This window comes from Argiope bruennichi, chromosome 3, assembly GCF_947563725.1.
Source record: "Argiope bruennichi chromosome 3, qqArgBrue1.1, whole genome shotgun sequence".
NCBI classification, from domain to species: Eukaryota; Metazoa; Arthropoda; class Arachnida; order Araneae; family Araneidae; genus Argiope; species Argiope bruennichi.
The window spans coordinates 139,352,911-139,372,075 of record NC_079153.1 but is presented as its reverse complement, the minus strand read 5'-3'; the positions used below and the strand labels follow the sequence as shown (position 1 = coordinate 139,372,075).

At 28.2% G+C, this 19,165-nt stretch overlaps 2 protein-coding genes across 2 annotated transcripts in view; both read right to left on the bottom strand.

Annotated features, from left to right (window-relative positions):
- LOC129963186 (phosphatidate cytidylyltransferase, photoreceptor-specific-like) overlaps positions 1-4,291 on the bottom strand; it is a 28,898-nt gene extending 24,607 nt beyond the window's left edge. The window contains exons 1-2 of the mRNA XM_056077349.1: positions 4,146-4,291; positions 665-825 (exon numbers count right to left, since the gene is read on the bottom strand). Of these exons, the coding sequence (XP_055933324.1) occupies positions 665-825; positions 4,146-4,199 (215 nt within the window). The 5' untranslated portion in view covers positions 4,200-4,291. The remainder of the gene's footprint in view (positions 1-664; positions 826-4,145) is intronic.
- Positions 4,292-12,487: 8,196 nt separating this feature from the next.
- Positions 12,488-19,165, bottom strand: part of LOC129963133 (carbohydrate sulfotransferase 1-like) — a 50,337-nt gene continuing 43,659 nt past the window's right edge. Inside the window, exon 4 of the mRNA XM_056077226.1 lies at positions 12,488-18,268. Coding sequence (XP_055933201.1) covers positions 17,489-18,268 — 780 coding nt within the window. The 3' untranslated portion in view covers positions 12,488-17,488. The remainder of the gene's footprint in view (positions 18,269-19,165) is intronic.

Genomic DNA, 19,165 nt, shown 5'->3' with positions numbered 1-19,165 from the left:
TAAACTAAACTAAACTATGCAATTATAGAAGTCTTGCACATGCTCATTAGCTGCAATTCTGGAATCTCATAGAAAAATAACAACTGTCTTGCAAATTGAAACTGAACAGATCTATACAGTAAAAAAGGGGCGAGTTTCTGCATTACAAAAGGTACTGCTTTGTTTTTAGAAGCTTTGACAACAATCTTTGACAACTTTTAGATGGGGGAATAAAAACCCAAGAAACTTAAAATTTCCTTAGTTTCCTGGTTTACCCTGCTCTTCCAGTGATATGGCAAGCCTGTCACAATATTAAGCTGACAAAGATTTCACAATATTACGCAGAAAAAAACAATTTTGTACCTGTACCCTCATATCACTCAAATTTTCCTTAGATTAGCAAATTAAACACCGATAAAGCCAACTAGATTTTTGAAATTTAATTTTAAAATTGGTAAGCAATTTAATTTTAAAATTGGTAAAATTGGCAGGAAAGCATCAATTATACAGATAAAATTTAAAAAAAAAAAAAAAAAAAACGGTGATGCATTTTTTATTCAAGAATTTTAAAAAATTCGTCATTAATAGGTAGAGAAATGATTATTTATTTATACAACAAATGATAAAATGTTGAAACAATTTTTTAGATTAAAAATGGAAGTTTATTATTAATTTTAAAATTTACCTTGATGGAAGGGATGACAAAGCTGAGTCTAAGACTTCTGTGGTTTTATCAGAAGCCTGAGGTAATTCCTGGACAAGAGACTCCACATTGCTTTCATCTGGAAGGGGTTCATCCTCTGAATCAGCAGTTTCAGCTTTTTTAATTTCTTCAGTCTTTGATGCCTAGAAGGTAAAAAGAACAGAAAACTTATATCATTTAAAGCAACTTACTTTGTATAATCTTTATATACATTTTAAAAATTGCTAACAGAATACCATTTGCTTGATTTCCTTGTAATTTTTACACTTACTAATACTGATCTTAGTAGAATGTTAATACTTAAGAATAAATACCCCGATATTCTCAATTTTTATTGGATGTTTTTAGAAAAAATTTAATTCCACATCTCATCTAAGATTATGTGTTTTAAATAAAAGATATAACCTTCTATTTCATATAACTAGATACTATAATATTTTTGACATTTAAATTTTGCTCTTTATAATAAACTATTGAAAAAGTAATAACACGTTTCTAAAATGCTTTTATATAACCAATGAAATTTGACTATAAATAAAAATATTTTTTATGAAGTAATTTTTATTTTTTCCCTTTGTTATTAATTTCTGTCTTTTCTTATTTAAATTAATTTTAAAACAAATACACAACACAACATTTATTTTCCTTTCATCTTTTTAAATAACTCTATTTGCTTAATTTTATAGTTTTAAATAATCTAAAAATAACAAAAAGTAAAAACATTTGGTTAAATTAAAATATGATTTAACATGATGAAATATAATATCAATTATAAAATTAAAATTGCAGTTTGGACTTTTAGAAACGTGTATTATTGAGGAATCGAAATTATTCTTTATCACACATTCTGGTAAATAAATATTGACAAAATAAGATTAGAGCTAGGAGCATTTTATATATCAATATTAAACAGTATTAAATTCTGGTAAGGAGACAAAAAATAGACGAAGAACACACGCATATGGAAATATCTCTATTCCTATAAAAATTCTTTGTGAGAAATGTTTGCACAGATAAAATTTAATATAGCTGTTATGTGTATGATTAAATTCAAAAGGTGGATTTAATATTTTGACAGATTTTTTTATTATCAAAATTTGACAAGGAAATTTTTATTGAAGATCTAAACAATCATGTGAGTCAGAATGGTCAGTCTCACTAAGGCATAATGATAACTTCCTTAATGGCACAGGTAATGTAAGAAACACTGACAATGAAAATGAATATAAAAGGTCATTTATTGAACAAAGAAGGGGGAAATGAATACGAGGCATTAGCAGAGATTAAAAGTTCTTTTTTCTTTTTCATAAGGAAGTATCAGTTGGCAAGCTATAAGTAATACAAAATAAAAATGAAACAAATTTAATTCAAAAGCAACTTTAACATGAGAATTTTTCATTAAAATCCGATTTTAATTTATTAATTTTCCTTTTCCTTGTTGAAATTTATGAAAATGATAATTTGCAATGAAAACTCTTAAACATACAATTAGCTTATTTTTTTACATTTATAACAAAAAGATAAATTTATAGTATCCTGAGCTATAGCAAAGTAAGAAAGAACTCTTGCAGGTACTATTTCATAAATCATTTGTTATCAGTCAACCTTATTTAGCTTTTTGTTAAAGAATTTCAACTAAAGGTAACTAAATTAATTACTTTAAAGAATAAGATAATATAACATTGAAAGCCAATGGTTATAACTTTCATACTGGAAAAAAATGAAAGAACGAATGGAAACACACATATATAAACAAATATTTAAGACTTAGTGAAATAACTAATAATTTTGAAAATGTAAAAAAATTCAGAAAAATTGAGGGGTTTCCCCCCACCCCCTTCTTTTTCCCTTTCAGTAAAATAAAAGATTTATTAAATATCTAAAATCAAATTCTCAGAAAAATATTCTGATATATGGCTATCATTAAATAAAAAAGTATTATTTGAGTATATTTTTATTTATTAAAGGAAATCTTTAAAGGAAGAATTTGTTGATATCTGTCTTGAGAATCACAATACATGCATTTCAGATATAAAAAATAAGCAAAATGCATGATATACTGAATTAAAAATTACACTGTTTCATATAAGGGTTTCTGAAGAATTCAAGTAAAAATAAGTTTTATAGAAAAAATGATCCTAATATCAGATTACAAAAATAAAAGTATACACATAAATATCAACCTAGAAAATATTTTAAAAATACAATCTGACATAGAAGTTAAATCATAAAACCTTCGTTCCCTTCTCCCTCTTTTAGCTTTCTTTTCATATTCATTATAAAAATTCTTGCCATATTTGTTGCATGAATTAAGATGTGATTAAATAGTGTTATGAAACTTTTATAATGTATGCATTTAGGCCATATATTGCATATTTTATTATTTACTATTTAGTCAAAGTTATATGAATTATAATAAATAAATACAAGGAAAATATGAAATAAATGTAATTCTTTTCCTCAAAAGTGCTATCAGAATTTTAAATTTAATTACATATATTTATTAAAATCTTTTACTCTTTAAGTGCATATTTTTATCAGACAATTATCAATTATTCATTAATCAATGAAGAATCTATCATTTCATTAAAAAATTAACATGAAATATTTGAACTAGTGCAAATTTGGTTGAAAACGGTTATTTGTATTCAAGCAATATGACTTTTTTAAATAAGAAATTTTTATAAGCATAAATCTAGATATAAAAAGGTTAAATAAGAAAACTTTTGATCTCCATAAATAAAAAGAGAGAAATTTCCAATTTCAAAGTATCTTAAATCAAAAATAAATTAAAATTTAGCCATGAGATACCTATTACAGAAATGTTGTATATGTATATATTTCAAATCTGATTTAAATAACTCAAAAGGAGAAGAAAAAATATTTCTTTTAAATTTAAACATTTTTCAAAATTGACACTCGCAAAGAGATTACTTTAATATTAAAAAAAATAGATCTTTTGTCTTATAGTGCATATTTTTCTCTCCATATTTATTTTTGAGCGATGACAAAAGATTATACCGGTTGTTCAATAAATATTTATAAATATATATAAAAAACATTTTACTGAAATAAATTAAAAAAAAAAAAAAAAAACTGAATATCTTATATAATTTAAAGGGCGCCTTTTTAAAGCATTCTATCGGAGGTAAAAATGTAAATAGCAGCGGTCAAAATTTCAGACGCTAGAGTGAAGCCATAGTTTGGAACTAGTTTTGACAAGACAGAATATTAAAAAACAACAACCAATCAAACAAAAACAATGTACATTCTTTTGGCACGGCACTTAAAATTTTTATGCTATATAAGACAACAAATGACTGACACATCGGAAAAAATTTAACGATTTTCCTTTACCATATTTCCTTGTTTCTAACGAACTAGTATATTAAAAGCTGAAATGTGTAATTAAAATCTTTTAAAATGTGCCAAAAACAGAACTAAACAAAAGAATTTTTCTTACTTCGTCACTTTCATGACCTGTAGATTCAACGTTTCGTTTCCGAATTTCAGCCATATCAGCGAATAAAAGAGAAAACGTCCAAAACCGCTAAAAATCACTTGAAATTTAATGACTCAAAATCCTCGACATTATCTTAATCGCATCAACAAATTTGTGAAGCAAAACAAGATATGTTGCTGCCAACTTCCAAACACAAAATTTTAGAAAGATTACTGAACAGGCCTTCTTATCATGCCAGAAAAAAAAAAAAAGAAAGGAAGAAAGAAAAGAAAAGCAAAAAAAAAAGAAAAAAAACCCCAAGAAATACTGGCACTCAAAAAAATATCTATATTCACTCAGAGTATAAGCAACAAATAATGAAACATGGACTACAAATGCTTCAACAATAAAATTTGACTTTAAAACTTCAAAACGTTTATAATTGATTTTCTAGCAAAGACTGTAAAATTGAATAATAATTTAAAAAAAAAAAAACTAATTTTTAAATGGCATATAATTTTTTAAAACTGAGAATAATGGTAAAATAACAAATTCCGTTTTAATTAAGAAAAAAGAATAAATACAAGAAATATTCTTTCATCACACGATCTTAATTTTTAATTATATTTTTTGAGTATTTTATGTCTTTTTTTTTATTTAGACTCTTAGAAATGTAAACACATCCATTCCATTATTAAAAATGTTACAAACGATCCTTATTGATTATAATTTTCACTTTTTAAAAAAGTATTCTTGTTAAAAAAATGATAAAGTATAACTGGACGGATTAAATGTAACTGAATGAGGATTTTATGCATTTTTTTTAACAAACCTTACGTCGAATTTAAATTCTGATAAAAGTACACATAAATTACCTTGCATATAGCAAGAAATTACAGAAAACAGGCAAGAATAATATAGTATTAAATTCATTCTTCATTTTAAAAAAAGTATTTTGTGGAGCATTGAAAGGTTTTTTAATCATTTCCATTACCAGATGTCGCAATGGTCGCAACATGACTAGATCAATTTGTTATGCATTCCAGTGTTACTATGGTAGGAATGTAACTCTTTGTACGCATGCGCTCTGAATATATTTTCTGACGCATTTTTCTGCTTGTAACTTGATAAATGACAACCCATTTCAATTTTTGTTTTATAAATATCAAAGCAACATTTTAAAATATGCGCAATGGAAAAAGATACGGTTAATATAAATATACAAAAATATATTAACCGAATTAGTAAAAATATTACATTAATATAAACAAAGAGAATTTTAAAAAATGGAAAGAAATGATGCATCCGGTCTGAAGACTTTCTCAAGGGTCACTCTCAGGCAGGGATTCAAACAAAGGATTTTTTCTGTGAGAGGTCTGACTTTTATCCAAAAATATTGATTCCTCGTGACCCGAAAATCCCCTGAAATTGAGGCCTTAGAGCATAGGTTCCCAAAGTGGTCCTGGTGGACCATAGGAGACCACAGGAGGTCCATAGGAGACCACATGGGGGTCCACGTAGATGTGAAAAGAAAACAGGGGTTCACAAGTTGTAAGTGGGAGTCCACGAAAAATTTTCTGGTTTTCATGCTAAAGAACAAAAATTTTGGGTTGGATTTATCTATCAACGTAGATGTAAAAGAAAATCTGATCAAATATAAAGCGGACATTTAGTACTTAACAGATTTGTTCATAAATTTCAGTGAAGTTAACTTGCAGTTACAAGGGACAGCCTTAATTTAATAAAAACAAAGGGTGTACAAAGACTTTTCTTGGTAAATTGAAATTAATGATAATGATATTAATGTAAACACATGCGAGAAGTTTCAACCTAAGTTGACTTATAGACTGTAAGGTAACGAAAGATTTATATTTCGAAACAACCCACTTTGTTCTGAGGGAAATTGAACCCTTCGTTAAATAGTTTCTACAAACGCCCGCTTTTGTAGTTATGCCGCTTCGGACATCATGACACATTTCCGCAACTGAAACTATTTTTTTATTTCAAATAAATATCAAATTATTTTAAATTATAATAAATATTATAATAAATATTTTAAATTATAAATTATATAAATATATTTAGAACTAAACATGAAAATGAACAAAAAAAAAATGATAATCAATGGCTGCAAAGTAGTAGAAAATGAAGAAATGCCCATAGCTAACCAAAAACTGTTTATAATAATATTTTTTTAGATTTTTAATGCTATTAAAAATGTATTATTGCACTATTAATCAAAAATAACATCAACTACTTTAAAGTCAGAAGAAACTTTTTTTCTTATTGTTTAGTTCTGAAAACTTTTTTATCACATAAGTTTATTGGATCATCCATTTTATTCTTAATCGCTGAAACTGCCAAATCATTAAGATGACCTAGGTTTAGAAATGAAGTGCGAAAAAGCTCTTGATTTTCACTTTCAATAATAACGTTCTTCACTTGTTTCGGTTATTGGTATGGTTAGCAATATTCTCAAGGCAATACTTAAGGCTTTGGAGTAAAGTTTAACTTTATTATTAAGATTAGTACATTGCTTATGCTTTCTTTTTTCACTAAAAGTGCATTTAAGGTTGAAAATTTCTCTGCTAATTCTATTTTATTTATAACAACAGTATCACATTAATTAAAAATATTCCAAAACGTTTCTGTGCTTTAATGTACAGTTTAGTAGTTTTAGACACGGTATTTAAAACATATCAAGCATACGAAAATAGTCACCATTGTGATTCATTCATCGAAATTTAGCCTCTACTGTTTGATCAATTGCAAATTTAAAAAAAAGAAAAGCCTGTTTTATATCTTTCTTTTGGATTTTCTGTCATCATCTCGTGCTTCTTATGAGAAGTTACTTTCTTTTTGTCGTAGGCTGCGTCGTTGATTCAAAAATAACCTCAACATCAATTTAGGTATCATTTTTTTTTTTGCATCAATGATAGTTTTATTAAAGGTAGTATCCGATCTAAGCTTCATAAAAAATATTTTGCAGTTTTGTAAAAGATCAAGCACAAATGCTAGATTAAAGTCTTTTGATTGCCTTAACTTGCTTATTAGATTAATGTAAATTAGTGTTTTATACCAAATAATTAAGGTATTGAATATAATTTAACAAATCCGGAACCCCATCTTTTATTAAATTACCAGTTTCTAAGTTTTTTTTTCATAATTTTTCAGCAAGGCGTCATATGCATCCCCTAAATGGGATCTTAAGGGCCTGTCTTGCTCTCCCATCAAACGTCTCTAAAGATTTCAAACGTAACCCTTGAAAATGTTTATAAAATATTATTCATTAAAAAGTATGTCCGAAATGAATAAATAAATACACTTTTGGGCCATGCTGACGAAATTCGTAGTAACCAAGAAGGCCTTTACCATATCATTAGCTACTAGATTTAGAGAGTAGCTACTTACATGCAGCATGGAATGATCGGGAATTAAATGGTTTAATTTTGGATTGCAGTGCTGCTTTATCGCCCCTCATAGTGCCTTCTGCTATCTTGCAAATTTATAGCCAAATTATGAAGTTCTCCTATTATAATTTAAAACGTTTGTTCCTCTGTGCGTCTTTAAACTAGAAGAAAGTCTAAAAAGCTTTCTCTGATTTTTATTCCAACCGCAGTGGCAACAAATTTAGATTTAAACTTATCTGATTACAAGAGTCATTTTCTCTACCTTATTAATGTTAAGAGTGCAATTTAAAATAATGGTAAAGAATGGGGCTTTTTAAATTTCATCCATTTCACCGTTATCTCATTTTGTATATATTTCCCGAAATAGTGAGCTTTAGTCCTTTCATATTTGATGACGGATGTGCTTTTCCATAATATGGAATTCAGACAGCGACTCAACATTTTTTAGGAAATTATCGTTATTATACTCAAACAACTGGTTTGTTTCTATCTTGAAAAGCGAGATAACTCGTACCAAGCATTTTATTGATTGCTACGATTGTTAGAAGCATCTCATATCAATAGCTTGTTTCAGCATTTATAATTCTTTGTGCAGCACATCTATAGTTTTACAATTCTTTATTTAAACTTTGTTTCATTTCTAGCCAAGAGTTTTGGTAATTTCATGCTCTTTAAAGCTTCGATGAAGTGTTTCCAACTTTAACACCCTTTTTTAAAAAGAGGATTAACCATACAGCTGAAAAAATAACAGAAACAGTAAAAACAGTTTTGTGAAATAAAGAACAAAAATAAGTCTCGTAAAGTTCGTACTTATTTTAAAGCAAATATTGAAAAGAATTTGATAGTATTATATGAGAGGTTATCATATATACATATTTAAAAAGTTTTAGTTTTATCAATTCTAGAATTTACTAGAAAGCGAAAAGTTGGTTTTTCATTTTATTTTGCGGTGTTCTGTCCAAATTTCACTTTTCCTTCAACATCTTTCCATTTTTCAAAAGCCTTTTGAGCAACTGAGTAAAATAATACAGCAGATGAAAATACACATCCTAATTTTTCAAAAGCCTTTTGAGCAACTGAGTAAAATAATACAGCAGATGAAAATACACATCCTAATGACGTTTCAATGATACTATTTATACTTAAAATGAAAATGAATATGTGTTTGCGCGCATGTGCATGCGTTGGCGTTCTATAAGCCAGATCGTTTAACATAGAGTTACCGAAATTGGCACATATGCATTTTGGAGGGTGGAAATATGCATCTTGGGGTGAACTTTTTTGTAATGATAATTAATGAAAATTCAGAAAATTTTGACTATTTGAAAATTTCCTGAAATATTGCAGCGCAAAAATGATTTTTGTATCATCTTAATTTCAAAAAAAATATTTTTTTCAGTAATCTTATTCGGCATTACACTTTAGAATAAATCACGAGCGTCTCAATCAGCTTAAGCCATCGCTGTCTGTCCAACGTCACAGATTTTCAGTTTCTGATACTCAGCAAGTTGAGGTCTTTTTCCCAAATCCTTTTCAATAATGCAGTTTAAAAAAAATCAAAATTATGATTCTATTCTTAGTCAAGATTGAAAAAACTATTTTAAGTATATTTTCTATCAATTTATGTCACACACACACACACACACACACACACACACACACACACACACACACACACACACACACACACACACACACACACACACACACACACACACACACACACAGAGAGAGAGAGAGAGAGAGAGAGAGAGAGAGAGAGAGAGAGAGAGAGAGAGAGAGAGGGAGATAAAAATAAAATAAAAATTAAGTTGCAAGAGCGCATTTTGATTGCTTGAAAAATAGTAGCGTTTATCAACGTCGCTGACTTCGTCAGCGATCTTGTCCATGGCAAGTGCCATTAGAAACAACAACAACAACGTATTGCTATTACGCTGACACATTAAAAGATTATGTTAACTCTTATTGCCAAATAAATCTAGAAAAATTTAATTTTCAGCACTTGTCCGTAAGAAATGAAACGAATAAAGAACATGAGATTTTCTGCAAAATAAATATAAGAGTATATATTATATAAAATATGAGAACAAGCAGAAAAGAATTTCTATAATTGAGATTAATTGTACATGAAGGTTTGCTTTTTTAATTTTTTGATCTGAGGAAATGAGTTAAAGGAATGTAAACATTCTGTCAAGATTAAAAGTAAGAGAATAAATGTTAAGATATTTTTTACTTTTTTACATGGGATGAACTCTAAAAGTTTAACATGGACATAATTTTTATTTTTTACTTAGTGTTATGGTATTTTCTTTCTTTTTTTTTGCGTATGTATACCATGTTGAAGGTATAAAGATCTATAATAATAGATGCGGAATGTTGAAACAAGTAGTTCAGACTATTGACATTTACATTTTTTTCATATTTATTTATATATCTTAATAATATGTTTAAATGTTTAAACTATGATTCTGCTATTCTTTCAATAATATAATGTGCACTCTTGAGATAGGCTGCAAAAATGAATACTGGGAAGTTGAAATTTCTTTCTACCTTAACACAACGAAATGTACTGTATCATTTGATTAATACTTTATTTTGAAATATTTGATGTTTTCATTACATACATTTATTGGGGTTATTTAGTACAGCACGAGTACATTTATCGACTGAAACAAAATAAAACAGTACGTCGTTTAAATCTTCTTGAAAGTAAAACTGAATTTCACGATGAATCATATAAATTTGTATTGAGTAATTCTTTAAGACATTGCATAAATTATATAAAAAACATATTCTATAGGGCACTTAAAACTTTAATGTTGACTGTTAATTCTTTTCTGCATTTATCCTTTTTTACAAGGCATATTTGATTCCAACAAACAAATTTTGTTTTCATTGAAGTCTGCTTCAATTTAAAGTACAAACGTTAAATGAGAGCAGAGAGAAAAATAGAGATATATAGTAGAATGAATAGAGCGGTGTAAGATGTTTATAATGGCACGAGTTATATGACTATCAAAATTTGAAGTTTAGAAATATTTTGCTGAAGAAGCCATTAAGAGTTAGATAAAATATTTAGTTGAAAGTTTTAGAGAATGTTAATCCTGTTGAACCAGCCAGTTGGCAAAGGTAGCTAGTGCAAAATAAAATCATTGTTGAAAGATTCAAATCGTCACATCCTCTTTGTAAAACGGAATGTGCCAAAATACTCTTCATTAATTAATGATCAGTTCCCTAAATATGCTCAAGACCGAATGTGCTCAGTAAAATTGAATTGAAGTTTAAAAAGAGTTTTTCTGGAGCAACCCGGAAAAAATATATATATAAATCTGAAAGTGTACGGACAATTTTTGATTAGAGTGCATAGTTGGTCCTGTTATTTTTAAAATAGAATGATATTCCTATAAAAATTATATTGGTGATATCAAGACTAAATGTACCGAAAAATAGGTTTTGATTTGTTGGATTTGTGGGTCCTGAAAAGATGTACTGAAAAATAAGAGTTTTTATTCCTTGTATTGCAGGGGTTTAAATATTCTATACTTAGATCAATGTAATTTATGTAAATCTTATGATATAATAAAAATACTCATTTCAATGTTGCATTCAAATTTCTGAAAACCAATACTATATCTTGGTACATCGAAATAGGAAAGAATGCATGACCCTTTAGATCCTTCAGGAGTTTATGAATTAATGGAGCCAGACCAATTCTTCAAGAATGACATTCTAAACCCAAAACATGTGTATCCTAGTTTAAATGATTCATCTTCAACTGGCTATGTCTGCAAAAACATTCGTATTTCACAAATTTTCGAGAAACGAATAATGTTCATCTTTCATCATTCTTGTCCCTTTTAGCCGTGCTTAAAGAACAGGAAATGGCTGTCTTCCCGCGAGTTACTAAATACAGATTATCCGGTAAACTCCTAATATTATATGTCTTCTCCTAAACAGAAAAGTTGTCTCAGATAAGAATAAAATGCCCCCACACCTCTTTTCAATTCCTTGTTTTATGTGTATTAAGAATTCGTATTAAATACAAGAATTAATATTTTCAATTTCAGATTAAATAGCCATTGAAGATTTATCATTTGCAATTTACGTTATATTCAGTATACGATCATTTAAGTGTAATTCTTTTATTATTTAGTAGAGAATCAGATTCTTTATTTTATAGAAAAAGTCAGCTGAATTCCTCTTTTTATGGAAATAAACCCACTCGTGAATCACATAGCGAAAGCATTAGAATTTTACAAAGTGAGAAAATATCAGTAAATTACCGATACCAATCTCTACCGATTTTCTCCTTTATTTCATTTTAAAATGTACATATGACATTTAGATTGCCAATGATTATGTTCACAGAAACAAATGTTTTTTATGAAGAATCCCCGCTTTAAAAAAATAATTTGAGATTTCGCTTAAAGGTTTTAAGAAATTTTAAACAATAGCCATCAAGTAAGTAACATAATTCGTGTTTCAGTAAAAAGACTGATCTGTTTCTAGGAAACCAATCTTTTTATATATTGATAATTTCTAAGAAATCTTATAAAAACTTCGCTTTTTTATTACTATGATTCAGTGGGCTAGTTTAGTTTGGTTACATTAACATCCCATTTTAAAGCAACACTTATGCTATTTTCGGACGGACCTCGTAATTTTGAACCACTACCTGATCATGAGGAGGGCGCCTGCGAGGACACCCCTCTCCAAACTTTAGCGCCACACCAGCAAGTGGGGGTGGGGTTGGCCCCGAAGCATTTGGTGTTCACCAGACCCACTTACACGCCGGTTCTTTCATGGAATCGAAGCTCGAACCTGAAACTCACCATTTCCGAAGCAGGGTCACCGTGGCCCTGTATGCTAGCGGAAGTACTCTATCTTTACTTCAATTAAAATTATTGTCCATTCGTTGGCAAGCTTTTTCACTTAGAAGAGTAAAGTCGTAAAAAGCAAAACAATTCAACATTTATTTCAATCAGATAGAAACTGATACATTGAAGTCATTTGAAGAGATAATAAAATATTTGTTCCAAATGACTAAAATTTCTTTTCTCACATCTAAGAATAGAACAAAATATATAAATTACAATAGTATTATTTGTTTCACAATTATTTTAACATAAAATATAACAGAAACAAATGTAATATAAACAAATAATCTATAATTAGTATTTCAAATTTGACTAGAAATAATACTGTGAAAGGCGAACCGTGGATGTTTCGCAACATGGAAAAAGGAATAAAAGAATTATCTTTCATTTGCGATTTTCAATTGTAATTCATTAATACTCAGAGATTTTTAAAATAATTTTTAAGCATTCATTCAATCAACCCGACATTAGACATTTTTCGAACAAAACATTTGTTGGTTATAAATTTCAGAAATAAACAAGTTTTATCGTTCGATTTTTTTTTTTTTTGAAATGAACATCTGAAAGAAGATTTTTCTACGAAATGTCATCTTCAAAATCCCAAATTTCGAAGAAATACCGCGAACTTGCTCATTTCTGTTGTAATGTAAGAAGCTCAAATGCATTGGAGGGAGATACCTAGATGCGTTATGTTCGGATACACAAAATATGTCTTACAGATTATAGATGAATCAATATTAAAAATATCAAATATAATCAAATCAACATAATATAACAAAAATAAAATTGAAGACAAATCTTTCTGCAAAGAATTGAAGACAGTACGGTAAAGCTTTGAGAATATTTATTACTGGTATAGATGTTGATTTCCAGCAACATTTAGGTAGAATGTGGATGTTCCTTCGAATATTGAGTTTAGATGACATATTATTAGTGAAATATTCTGCAATAAAATTTATATTTGCTTCAAGACCACTGCAATATCTGTCATACTATTTCAGAAGTATTATTCATTAAATTACAAATTGCAACACCTCGTAAAATTGAAAATACATTCATATTTCGAATGCACGTTACATTTAAATACATTCAAGAAATGTATAATCCAACAAAAAGTATCTTAAAGCTGCTTACTACTCAGAGCTTTTACATTAAAATCAAAGCTTCTCGTTTCCAAAAAAAGATTTTTAAAGAAGAGGCAATTTTTGTTTATTTAATGCAAGTCGGCTCAATATTAAAATTCTTAATATCTCCATTTTTCTGAATTTAATCTAAAGAATGTGAAGTTGGAAATTCAAATTCCCCAAATTAACTAATGCCAATATAACTGAAAATTTTCCCTTCTAATGAAGCTGATGTTGAATTATGGTCAACCGAATTTCAGGCTCCTGATGTCAAGTTGGCCGTGTGTTCAACATATCTCTAGATACAAAATAGATTGACTCAAATGATTCTGTCCTTTCATTAAACTTCTATTTAATTCAGATGAAACCTGCACATTTTTAGGTTTTAAATGATATTTTAGAACTTTAATTAATTATGAAACCTATATATTAAAAATTGCTGAAAGAAGAACTTAAAAAAATTTGATGCCAAAAAAGCAACAGTTGAAACATCACGGAGCAAAATTTTGGGTATCTGAGTTGTTTTGTTTTGAAAGATTTCCAGCTAAATCGCAAAGTTTATTATTATTATTACTCTTTTTTTGAGGTATGATTGCAATTTAAAATACGTATTACCTGGGAGAAAAATATCACTAAAATGCAAGAGAAAACGAAGTTGATATTTTTATATTACTTTAGAAATAATATTAATTGATGTTTTATTTTCCGAATAATTAGAATATAAAAAGCAGATAATAAACAACGATTCAACAAACAGATTCAGTTCGGAAACTTATAAACTAATTGGTTTTTAGATTAACATTTCATTTATTTTAATATGTCGGAAAAGATGGAAATGATCACAATTGCAGAAAATTCAGAGAAATTCTTTTTTAAACAAAATAATAAAAATTTTCTAAAAATTGATTCATTCTATAACAAATGGGTGCAATTGTTGAAATCTGATTAAATAAAAATATGAATGAATAAAGTAAAATAATAAATCTTATGAAAGGAATGTTACCATTAGATTGTAATATGGTGCCATTTTTAAAAATGAAAAAAATCCAAATTTAAAGAACTGTAATTTAATTTTCTTATTTGTGATTCTTTTTAAATTTTTGCAAATGATTTTTCATGATTGAAATAGGAATTTACCCTTTTTTTTCTCAATATAAAAGCACTAAAAACTGAAAAAATAATAAAATATTTTCAATTTCATTTAAATTATTTACGTTTTCAGGATATTTGATATTTTTTAAAATCTCCACAGAATAAAAAGACTTATATAATGAAATATCGAATCATACCATCTTCATCTTTGATCTTATATACTGAGAATAAAGAAAGGAATTTGAAATGGATGTATCTAAAGTTCATTTATGCACAAGCATAAAGAACTTTTGTTATTTTTTTAAAAAATAAACAGATTGAAATAAGTATTATCTATTTTTTTATATGTATGCGTACTGAGAAAAGCCCTAGAAATTCGTTTCTTATATATCTCCGGTTGTTAAGGGCTCTTACTGTGAGAAATCCTTTCGAAGAAGGAAAACTGAGGGCGGCCGATGGAAAGCTTGATAGAAGAATAAATCTGAAGACTGTGTTTACTTATGTACAACGAAGAAGACACATTACTCAATCAAAAGACACACTGTGTTTGATTTCAAAATTTGCATGTTGCGAGCATTTATACTTTTTGACGGACTAATAATAATATTTAATGAATTTTCTTATTTTTTTTGTAGATATGAGTAACGACACAATAATTGGAATAAAAACCCGACTCAAATTTTTCATTTTTTAATCGTTTGAACAAAATAATCATTTAAAAAAATCTTCTCAAAATGTATAAATGGCGAGATAGCCCTTTTTTCACATAGAAAAAAGTCAAAGAACAAGCTCATTTTTTATGACGCTTTCTTCACAAATTCGTAAACTCCAAACACATCGGCTGAAACGGAAAGGATGATCAAAGAGTATTTTTCATTTTAATCCACGATTTTTCATTTTATTATTTTATAAATATTCCCTTACAGTACTGTAGTATTCAAAATTAATTTGTGCAAATGAAATTGATAACGTATTTTGTAATAGAAATCAATTCCATAATGCGCTGAGAAATTTGGATTTTAAATAGCAAAATAATGTACTTAAATTAAAATTATATAGATAATATATTTTGAATAACGTAATTGCACTAGGGGGGAATATTTGAAATGACTTTTTATTACTTTAATATAGTTCATTTTAATATGACAATGTGGCGATTTCACTGATTTCTAAGACTCGAAACATTAATAAAAAAGTCGCACGATATCGGATATTGAGGTAAATATTCGAGATCATCGCTGTTTAGCAAATAAGATGTTCTTTATTGAATGCGTCATTTTTTAAAAAGAAGAATTCCTTTAAAAGAGACTTCAAAATGGTTTTATTTTTAAATTTTTGTATTATTTATTAAAATATAATTATCCTTATCGTTATTCAATACAGTCTATCTGTTTTATGATACTATTTTCTTTTTTGTTTTGTTTCGATGATAAATTAGCAAAAAAAAAAAAAAAAAAAATCATTTTTGCACCATTTTTCCGAATATTTGTGATGTGCTATTTTTTTTAATTCGCAACAAATTACGAATCTCCATAAAATTTTTTGAAGAAATTATATCTTTAGAAAATGTATATTCAGTTTTGTGTTTTAAAATAACTTTTTAGAAAAAAAAGTAAAAACAAAGTACGTTTGTATTTTTATTAAATGGATGGACTGTTTTTGATATGATATGTTTATAATGCTTTTCTATTAAAATAATATTATGGGCCAAATATAGATTAATATAGTTGCTTGGTGAGAGCGTCAGTTTAGTAAAAAAACTTCTGCGTGTTTAAAATAAATATGCAGCAATGAATTATCTCTCTCATTAAGCAGTGTATTATCACATAAAGTCTAAATGATTCCAGAGTGGTCGCTAGTGAGCATGGTTATTGTTGTAAAATTTCAAAGAATTCATTACAAACACTAAACAACTGAATACAAAAATAATTTAGGCGAAGAAGCATTTGATATTGAAGTTAAGATGGTTTCAGATTACAGGATAATTTTTTGAATTAAATGTTATAAGTTTTATGAAAAACTGCAGAAATGACCGTAAAATAATATAGAGCAAAAATTTCACAATGAGTAGCAATTTGTGATTTAAATGTGAAGGCAAATATTTCTATATCCCTTTGATAATACGAAAGGAAACAAATTCAGATTTTATATCAAATGACACATACAGGGCATCATAATTCACTGTTGAGTATTGTTAATTTTGTTTATGCTCCAAGAGTCTTATGAAAGTCTCATTAAGACTTGGAATTCACAAAAAATCTGAGCCACTATTGATTGAGTGGTTCAGTTATGAGTTATATTATTCATATTATAAGCTTTACATTGATTTCGTTTGAAAAGAATGCACAATTAAATACATGTTAAAAATATAGGTATATAAAGGAATGATTTGTTTTAATCATGGAATTCACGAAGGATTGCAAAAATGATTCTTAAAATTACTATAAATTTCTGTCTCCATTATTTGATGCAATTCTTACGATTACAATGTACAAGTTTTCCTTGATGATAATGAGTCCAAATTTGCTGGGAAAAATCGTATCGAGCAATAATTTTTTGTAGTGATTTTATGTAGACCTAGTTTTTAAAATGTTCAAACATTGTTTATATTATTTTACTTAATGTTATTAATTCTCATCAGAGGTGTGTACAATTGCAATTGCAATATCTTAAATTCAAAATGAAACGGCTATTGTAATATTCCAAAAAATGTTAGGCAATGTAATAGACTGAAAAGCAAATCTAAGTCTGTTGAGTGTGTTTACAGAATTGAACAAATAGTTATCACTGTATCAGGTGCAATACATAACAAAAATATTTGTGACGTCAAATAACTTAATATTCAAATTCTTAGACATGTATTAATTTACTGAACAAAATGAGCGGACTGCATCGTCGACATTAGTATCGAAGTTCAGGTTGGAACGCAGAGATGCTGTAGTCGAATAAGCATAATAACCCAATCCTGTCAGAGCAGTCTGACATGTCGTTTGCAAAAGAGTTACTCTTTTGAAAGACATTTGCGATCTCCACGACATTGCTGTTATAGAAGAGTTACGGAACGTTGAATAAGGATAATCTAGGCCTTGTGGTCTGTACTTTTCCCTGACGTTACCTATCACAGATGTATGAGAATTTAGGAACGCCTGAGTATCTGACGGTATAGACTGCAGTCCTAGAAATTCCACTAGGCGAGTGGTGGTAGCAAATGGGTCAATCGATAGATCTTCATAGCGTAACACCATGAAGTCCTCAGGTCTTTCTTTGGACAAAGTACAGACGATTTTCAAATCTTCGCCCAAAGCAGAACAGAAATGAGTTGGGTTAATACACATGGGATCTCGTTTGCACCACTGAGACACGGGGAATTTTGTTCTGGAATTTATCGAACCTCTGGGATCCCTGGCCAGATAGATGATTTTTAAATTTAGATGTGGATGGGTAATGAAGAGCTCGGCTGCATCTGGTAGTTTTAAACGGATTGTTTTTATGACTATTGTTCCATGCTTACGACAATAGTTATCAATGTAAGAACCATTGTAGCAGAAGTTCTTTTTGGAACATTCCTTCCAGTAATTTAAACTTCTTTTAAATTTCATATAGCCTTTATGCTTCCGTTGCCACTTCAAGAAGCCATCAATCTGAAAACAGAAGAGACATATTAATCACCAATCAACCACCTTCTAAGATGAAAAGAAAGTCTATTTTGATTCAAATTATACGCAAAGGAAAGATAATTATAATTAATATATGTAAAATATTTCGAATTCTCACTTTTCCATATTTTCGTTTCCTTAACCGAATATATTCTTAATTGCATGCTAATAAATCGAGAATTTAATGAAATTATACGGCATCATTAATATACTAGGAAATAATTATATTTAAGGGAATCATTTGCATTTTAAAGAGCAAAATTGCTACAAGCTAAACTATGGCTTCTTAATTTTTTTCCCATTAAGCATTCTCTTTTCTAAAGCAAAAAAAAACACCCACTCTTAAAACAATTAAAGGAATTTAAGTAGAAAAAATAAACCAAAGAAATATTAACATCATATTATACTTAAATAAAAAAAATTAAAAACAGGGCTTTGGAAACCTAATTCAGGATTATTTTTTAAAATTATTTATTATAATAATATTTTAAAGATAAACGAAATAATATTTCAACTACAAGATAATGTTCGATATTCTAGTTTTAAATTATGTGACTCTTGTGACTAACTCGTCCGCTCATTTTATTATTTGTGTCGGACAACAGTTGTAATTTTTGCTATAATTGCGATAACCATAACAAAAAATTGAATCAGTTCAGTCTTTCTGCAGTAACGATCATAGATAACCATTATAGACAACATCAGAATGCGCTGGCATCTGTTTTATGAATATCAAATTGCACAATAAAGAGGAGCAAAGATGTGAGTTTTTTCTTTTGTACGTAGGCCCAAAAATTAATAATATATACGAGACAAATATCAAGAGATAATATTTAATCAAAAGAAATAAGTTAAAAATTGAACTGAACAAACTTATTGCTA